Source organism: Chiloscyllium plagiosum, chromosome 40, assembly GCF_004010195.1.
Source record: "Chiloscyllium plagiosum isolate BGI_BamShark_2017 chromosome 40, ASM401019v2, whole genome shotgun sequence".
Taxonomy (NCBI): Eukaryota; Metazoa; Chordata; class Chondrichthyes; order Orectolobiformes; family Hemiscylliidae; genus Chiloscyllium; species Chiloscyllium plagiosum.
This window is the reverse complement of record NC_057749.1, coordinates 1,601,500-1,610,277: the sequence shown is the minus strand read 5'-3', so window position 1 is coordinate 1,610,277 and position 8,778 is coordinate 1,601,500. Positions and strand designations below refer to the sequence as shown.

The following is an 8,778-nucleotide window of genomic DNA, read 5'->3' as shown; positions in this document are numbered from 1 at the left end:
TGCATAAACTAGGACGGCGTGGATATTACACACGGGGATGGAGTCCTTCAGGAAATAAAACTGTTCCTGATAAACAATGGGAATGTGTCTCAGGATCAGGTCGAGGATAATGACCAGGAGATCCGCCGCTGCCATGGCCCCCAGGTAACGTCTGACACATGGAGACAATCCACAATCTTTATAAAGCAGGACGTAGATGGTCACTACGTTAACTGTGAGGTAGGAAAATGTGAGAGGTAATTTCGGTTTAAACTTTAAGATGTGCCTGGACCACAGACTGATCTATAATAAAAGACAAAACTTTTGTTTCTTTTCTAACAACCATTTTATATACTCAAAAGTAGAGTAGTTTAAATTGTGCAGAATGCTGACAATTTGTGAGCTATAGTAAAAGCATGCAGGCTCTTGATTAATGAAGCCATTCACACAGCAGAGAAGGATGAGTCCTTGGTTGATAAGACTCCAGGATGGGAGTACGACTTGAGACATCTGTTTTGATAAGACTACAGGGTGAGAAAAACAACAACTTTAGAGACTCTGGAGCCATTTGTTGCAGACTTTGTGATAAGAATAATGATGTTTTTAAGAATGTGAACCTCATGGCTTGTTGGAGCCAAGGAGAGGAGGACTTGTGCTGTATATAATGGGAGACTTTGTAAGCCTCAGCGCGCCTTTTCTTTAAGGGTGCCCGACTCTGCAGACTTGACTTGTTAATAAAACTTTGTTTTCCTGAATTTGTCTAGAGCGATTATTGAGAAGCGATTTTCGTTTCTAACAGTATATTTGCCATGCAAATGAGGCTCAAATCAATATTTGATCAATGGATGAGAGTAGGTTTCACTAATTGAGCTTTTGTACAATCTGATTCAATGTTCCCATGAGTAATGACTGCAGTGTTTAAGAAATAAAAATTACCAGTTTTATGTTTCTGATGTACCACATCAAACATCACCGACTCTAGGTTTACAGGAATCGACAGGACTGTTTGATTGTGGGATTCTGCAATGGCTCTCTTTTGCAAGTATAAGGAATGAATCCTAAGAATCTGCAAAAACAAAGAGATATAAAGTGATTTGTTGCTAAACTGTACAGATACTAACACATATTTTCTCTTGTCAGGCAACACTTATTCTGTTCACTTGGAATTTTCTTTGACTTTTTAAAAAGAATTTTCTTTTAAAATTCTTTTAAAATTCATTCTTTTAAAATTCATTTAATTTCTCATGGTGTAAAAACACTGTATGTTCAGACTCCATGTCCTGTGCCATACATTAGGACAGAAGGGCAGGGCAGCATTCAGTGCAAGAGAATGTTACACCTTCATAAAACTACAGTTCCACTCAGCTAGGAACCTAACTACTGCCTTGGAAAATTAATCATTCACTCTTTGAATCTGTTTCAGTAAAGTGGCTCAGGAGGGCAGGCTCAATACTCTGAGTCAAAACACACCCAGATACTGAAAATGTGAAAATAGACACGGAGAAGGTTGGAAACAGTCAGCGGAGCAGATAGCTCCTGTGTCAAACAACTATCACCATTAGGCTCAAAAGGGTGGAAACTTCTAGATAAACAGTATGGCAAATTGCCCAGTGAAATTAAGAAGAATAAAAACAATGTTGGACAATTATTCATTGTCAATGGGGCAGAACATCTTGTGCAACGTGTCTGATCTCAACATAACCTCAACTGGACATGCACCACCAGAGATTCTAATGCTGTCTGCTTCAAAGTTCCAAAGTTAATCAAATGAAAGTTTGTTTTTAAGCAGGTATTTCAATAGCACAGTATTTACTTCACAGTTGTTGCTAGGTGCAGAGAAAGGTTATTGAGATGTCTAAAGCCTTGGTTCACAGCTTACCAATATCACTGTCTTGAGTCTCCATCACTCTTAAGGGCACTCCCTAATCCTTCCTGCCTTTCCCCCACCTAATTCACTTTCTCATCTCTATTTAATGTAACTTTTGACTTTGTAAACTTTATTTTTCTACTTTAATGCCAAGAAGACTGTGGTGCTGAACCTTATAATGGATGTCTTTATTTTTCTATTTGTGTAACTATCATTTTGTAGCCAGGTATTTTGTACCAAGGTCATTGTACACTTTGCACAGTACTCTTGTACTTGTGATAAGTGACAATAATTTTACATCTAATCTAAATCTTTCTACTCCTCGTCTGATGCCCTCTGCTATGTTAACAGATTTATTTCTCTAACTTCCTCTTTCCTCCTTCGAAACATATTTATGTCTTCAATGGCCGCTACCTGGTTCAATCTCTTTGGTTGATTAATTTATTTATTGTCACATGTACCTGAGTACAGTGAAAAGCTTTGTTTACGAACAGTACAAGCAGGTCATATTAAACAAGGATGAAGAGATTGAAAAGACTTAGACAGAGGCACACAGGTTACATTGCACGGAACATGCATGAGGTGAGATCAATGTTAGCAGGATCAGCATTATTTGAAGCTAGAGAGTCCACTCATCAATCTAATAACAGCGGGGAAGAAGCTGTTCCTGAACCTACTGGTGTGTGTTCAGTATGTGTCCTGGATCTTCTGCCTGAGGAAGAGGTTTTAGGAGAGCATTACCAGGGTGTGATGGGTCTTTTCTGCAGCAGCAAGCCATGTACATGGAGTCCATGGATGGAAGGTTGTCTTCCATGATGGTGTGGGCTCTGTACATCATGTTCTATAGCTTCATTAGGTCCTGGACAGAGCAGTTGTCATGCCATTATGTACCTGAATAGTATGTTTTCAATGGTTCTTCTGTAGAAGTTGGTGAGGGTCCTTATGGACATGCCAAATTTCCTGACCTGCCTTCTTGACCATCACATCTACATTGGAAGTCATATTCTGCATGTGAGTTTCTTCAAGTCTACTCAACACCTTGGCCTGTTCCCTTGGAGGATATGTCATTTTTCATTCTGAATCTACTCAGCTCCAAATGTTTTATTATGTGTTTATGATTTTTCAGAGTCACTTCTTACTTTTGCATTGTTCTTGACATTTTTAAATCAATTTTGATTTAATTTCCCACTCCACCCTTTAAAAGGTCTATTCCTCTCTCTTCCATTGCAAACCCACTTGCATCCAATATACCTGCATTAGAATTCCATTCCCTCTCCATTCATTCTGGCCCATAAACGTCATCTACATATCACAAGCATCTGAACTATCCTTCTGTGGCATCTGATCCAGCTGCTGGTTGAGTATGGGTCCTGAAGTGACTCTGAACTTTCAACCTCATTCTCCCTTCAAAAATTGTAATCTGTCCTCAGTTTCCACCCACTAGTCTCCAAATTTAACAGATTGTTTGATCACAATTATTTCAGCATCAAATCCATTTTTCCAACCCTCTCCATTCCTCCCTCACTCTCCCTTACCTCCTGAGCACTGGTTAACCTCCTTAGAGACCCTTCAATCCATCAAGTCTGCACTGATCCATCCACATTAATCCCACTTACCAGCACTTGGCCCATAGATTAGATTCCCTACAGTGTGGACACAGGCCATTTGTCCCAACAAGTCCACACCGACCCTCTAAAGAGTAACCCATCCAGAGCCATTGCCCTCTGACTAATACACCTAACACTATGGGCAATTTAGCATGGCCAATTCACCTGGCCTGCTTGAATATTATGGCATGTCAAGATATCATAGAATCCCTACAGCCATTCACCCCATCAAGTTTGCACTGACTCTCCAATGAGAATCCTATCCAAACCCCTACCCTATCCTCGTAATCCCACTTTCACCATGGCCAATCCACCTAGTCTTCACATCCCTCAACATTACAGGGCAATTTAACATGGCCAACCCACCTAACGTGCACATCTTTGGACTGTGGGAAGAAACTGGAGCACCCGGAGGAAGCTCACACAGATACAGGGAGGACTTCCAAACTCCACACAGACAGTTGCCCAAGGCTGGGGTTGAACCCGGGTCCCTGGCACTGTGAGGCAGCAGTGCTGACCTCTGAGCCACTGCCCTCATCCCTATACAATGTGGCACTGTAACCCTTTTGCAGCTTCCTGTTTAAAGGAACATTTATCTGTTGCTCAACTCCAAGGCTGCTACCCCATGACCCACACAATCCCTTTCTGTGACATGATAAGTCAAAACTAGTTCCTCCAGTCAGTTCAGGGAGTTCATCATTGCAACAGGATTTAAACACAATGTGTTTGCTGATCACTTCCTTTCTGTTACTAAGCCAACACTTCACCCTCTCTCAGTCCAATGTTCTACTTAGCCTCCTGCACAATTCCAGCATAGTTCAATGTAAAACACAGTGTGTTAATGACTCTTGATATGAGGTGTGTGAGATTAGTACTTGTACTTGGTACTCTTGTTGGAACATTATTAATGGACTAATCTGTGCTGTTGGCATCAACTGTAATTCTGTTGAAATGCTTAACAAATAATAGATGCAGTAGCTATTACTAATTAACTCTTCCAATATAATAACACCCCATAAACACTCACTTAGCAAAGGTGAAGTCAATAAAATAGATTGTCTCACACGTAATTTTAGCAGCCCAGGAGGAAAAGCATTAAGAGAAAACTCAGAGAGAGTGTAGCAGGGAGCGATGTCATTTAGCAACAGACCCAACAACAACTGCTACTGAAAAACTAAGAAACTGAAAACCCTGGTTCATGGGAACTTGACCACACCCATTCAGGCTGCTTCTATTGTTCCAACTTAAAACGAACCCAAGGCCTCAGAAGTTGTTGACGAGTTTTTAATAGACATGTCAGGACTTCTGTCTTAAAACCTTTCATTGAAAAAAAGGTCAAAACAGACCTCTTTAAGCCACATTGTGTAAACATTTTGTAATTATTCTAAACTTTACTTCTTCTTTGGACTTAACAGGCTTTCATTGATCAGTATAATTAATACAGCCACTTGCACTGAGATATATTCTTTGAGCACTTTTCCACATAATTGGTGCAGCTTGCAAAGTTTAAAATGCTGGATATCGGGAAACTCATTGATTGGACTAAGATTGTGTTGATAATGTTGTTAATATTCAGTCAATCATACTGTTAAGTTTGTACTTTTTTTTAAGATGGAGAGAACCAATTGTTGGCCATTTCGTGTGATGGAATACTCCCTACTTGCCTGCACGGGTGAAGCTCCAAAAACCCTCAAGAAGCTCGACACCACAAAGCAACCCACTTGACAGGCTCCTCTTTCACCACTTTCAACATTCACTCCCTTCACCATTAATGTTCAATAGCCGCAGTGTGTACCATACAGGAGATACACTGCAGAAATCTACCAAGGCTCTTTAGACAGCAGCTTCCAATTCATAACCTCTGCCATCTAGAAGGACAAGGGCAGCAGATACATGGGGGTACCATCACCTGCAAGTTCCCCTCCAAACACTCATCATCCTGACTTGGACATATGTCATTGGTCCTTTGCTGTTGTTGGGTCAAAATCCTAGAACTTCCTCCCTAACATCAAGCTGGGACAACTTCCAGCACATGGACTGCAATAGTTCAGGAAGGAAGCTCACCCCACTTTCTCAACGGCTGTTAAGGATGGACAATAAATATTGGCCCACCCAGGTTTGCCCAAATTCCCTGAGCGAATGAAGAAAAAGGTTATCTGTCGGTGTGCCATAGGAGTTATAGCTTGAATTAACATCAATAATTTCAAAGGAAAAGTCTGTTTCCATGACAATAAAATCTGATGACTAGCTTATACAAAGTCTGCAATAAGTTTGGCACAATGATAGTGTCCACATCTCTGAGTTAGGAGACCTGGGTTCAAGTTATACCCGCTTTAGAGATGACCAAAACCTACTCTGAACAGGCAAATTTTAAACAAGAAACATAAGGATTACTTGTGATGATAGGTATGGAATGAGAGGGATAAGAATAAGGAATTCAAAAAACCCTATCCTGATTTCAATCACTTCCCTGTCCTGCTAACCTTTACCCTTTGAGTATAGGAGTTGTGTTGTCATGTTGTGGTTGTACAGAATATTGGTGAGGCCACATTTGAATTACTGTGCACAGTTCTGGAAGAATATTACTAAATTGGAGAAGGTTCAGAAATGACTTACCAGACAGATTCTGGGACTGGACGGTTTGAGTTATAAGGAGAGGCTGCATTGGCCAGGACTCTTTTAACTGGAACCTAGAGGCTGAGGGGTGACTGTTTAGACATTTACAATCATGAGGACTATAGATAAAGTGAATAGCCAAGGTCTTTTCTCCAGGTTAGAGGATATAGGTTTAAAATGACAGAGGAAAGATTTAAAAAGGGTCTTGAGCAGCAACGTTTGCACATAGTGGGTGGTTTATATGTTGAATGAACTGTTCAAGGAAATGACAGATATGGGTAGAGTTACAACATTTAAAAGACATTTAAATAGGTGCATGAATAGGAAACGTTTACAGGAACATAGGTCAAGTACAGGCAAGTGGGATTAGCTTACGTTGGAAAACCTGGTCAGCATGGCCGAGTTGGACCAAAAGGTCTATTTTCATCCTCTACGACTCGACATGGAAAAGCAATAATAGCAGTGTCAAACATATATCCTTACTTACATTGACTCCAGTTTTGCTAGAGCTCTTTGAGATGACCTTTGGTCGAATGTAGTCTTGATGTTAAAGACATTTTCTCTCAACTATGGCATGTCACACAACATCTCAGCTCTGGAAATTTTATAAAGTCAAATACACTCCTCTGCCCACTATCTGAAGGTAATCTTAGTTGATAGCATGATCCACAGAGTCTCATTAACTAAAGTGCATTTCCCAAGTATCTGGGAATGGGTTCATTTGTGGCATTTTTGGAAGATAATGTGCAGAGGGAGGAAATCAGATTGAAGGAAGACTGGTGCAGTCTCTTAATACCACCACTGGTAGAAAAGTTTCTTTGGCACCTGATTGGAGTGGGAGATAAAGTACAGTAGGTAGATAGAAAATGTGAATATTAGACCAGTGAATACGAGCCACAGATTCCCCTCCAAGTCACACATCATCTTGACTTGGAAATATATAGCTCCTTCAAGCGTCACAGGGCAAAATCCTGGAAATCCCTTCCTAATAGTATTGTGAGTCTATCTAACAGCACAAGGACTGCAGTGATTCAAGAATGCAGTTCACCACCACCACCTTCTATAGAGCAACTAGGGATGGGCAATAGAGGTTAGCAAAGCTGCATGACCGTGTCGCTGATCTGACATTCCACACACAGTGAATTGCGTGCTGACATGCTCCATGAATTGACTTCCAAATTGGATGTGCGTGCGGTGCACAGAGGTCTGAACCGTAGAGAAAGAATTAGAGGGAAATAGCTGGCAATGTTGCTGGGTATCTTGGTGTGTAGAGGTAGATCCCTATATCTAGGTCATAAGGTTCAACTCACACCTGAGCTGGAGATGTGCCACAACAGGTAATGGGAAATTTTGTTTTAAGTCAGCGATGCTTACATTCCCTGAACAAATAAATTATAAAAATTTTATTCCTTCAAATGGTGAATCTTTTGGGATTTTTTGTCAAAATTTCAATTCCTTTTTTCTTTCATTTCCCTTCTGTCTTTTTCATATATGTGAGGAGAAAAACCTTAGTGAATATAAAACTAGGTCCCTCAGAGTCAGAAATGGGACAAGTTATAATGGAGAGCAAATAGATGGCAGACCAATTAAGTTCATATTTTCTATCTTCACAAAGGTGGACACAAATAAAGTTGGGGAACACAGAGTCTAGTGAGAGAGAAGAACTGAAGGAAATCAATATTAGTGGGGAATTGTACCAGGGAAATTGGTGGGATTAAAGGCCAATAAATCCCCGGGGTTCAACAATCTACATCCCATGGTACTTAAAGAGGTGGGCCTAGAAATATTGGACGCATTAGTGGTCATACTTCAAGATTCCATATACCCTGGAACAGTTCCTATGGATTGGAGGGTAACTAATATCCCACTATTGAAAAAAGGTGGCAAAGTGTAAACAATGAATTATAGACTACATTGACATCAGCAGGTGGAAAAATGCCAGAGTCCGTTATGTAAGATTTAATAGCAGAACACTTGAAAAACAGTTACATGATTGGACAGAGTCAGCATGGATTTATGAAAGGGAAATCATGTTTGACAAATGGGCAGCAACATGGTGGCTCAGTGGTTAGCAATGCTGCCTCACAGTACCAGGGACTGGGGTTCAGTTCCCATTTTGGGTGGCTGAATGTGGAGTTTGCACATTCTCCCTGTGTCTGTGTGGGTTTCCTCCGGGTGCTCCGGTTTCCTCCCACAGTCCAAAGATGTGCAGGTCAGGTGAATTGGCCATGCTAAATTGCCCATAGTGCTAGTAAGGGGCAAATGTAGGGAAATGGGTCTGGGTGAGTTACTCTTTGGAGGGTCAGTGTGGACTTGTTGGACCAAATGGCTTGTTTCCACATGGAGGGAATCTAATCTACTGGAATTCTTTGAGGATGTAAATAGCAACTGACAGATAAGGAGGAGCCAGTGGATGTGATTCAGAGGACTTTCAATAACATCCCACGTTAAAATTAAAGTACAGAGAACTGGGTATAGTATATGACATAGATAGAGAACCAGTTAGCAGGATGGAAAAGTAGGGTAGGAATAACCAGGTCTTTTTCTGAGTGGCAGGCAGTGACTAGTAGGGTATCGCATGGATCAGTGATTAGAGCCAATGGAAGTTATTCTGGCAGTTATGTGGTTAACGTGGTGTTGCAATACATGTTTGGGATCATATTACAGGGCTCCAGTAACAGATAATAATAGTGCATTGTGATGGGTTAG

At 40.8% G+C, this 8,778-nt stretch overlaps 1 protein-coding gene across 1 annotated transcript in view; it reads right to left on the bottom strand.

Moving 5' to 3' along the window:
- Positions 1–6,476, bottom strand: part of LOC122542645 — a 47,147-nt gene extending 40,671 nt beyond the window's left edge. Inside the window, exons 1-2 of the mRNA XM_043680641.1 lie at positions 6,445–6,476; positions 916–1,045 (exon numbers count right to left, since the gene is read on the bottom strand). Coding sequence (XP_043536576.1) covers positions 916–1,045; positions 6,445–6,465 — 151 coding nt within the window. The 5' untranslated portion in view covers positions 6,466–6,476. The remainder of the gene's footprint in view (positions 1–915; positions 1,046–6,444) is intronic.
- Between the last annotated feature and the right edge of the window lie 2,302 nt (positions 6,477–8,778).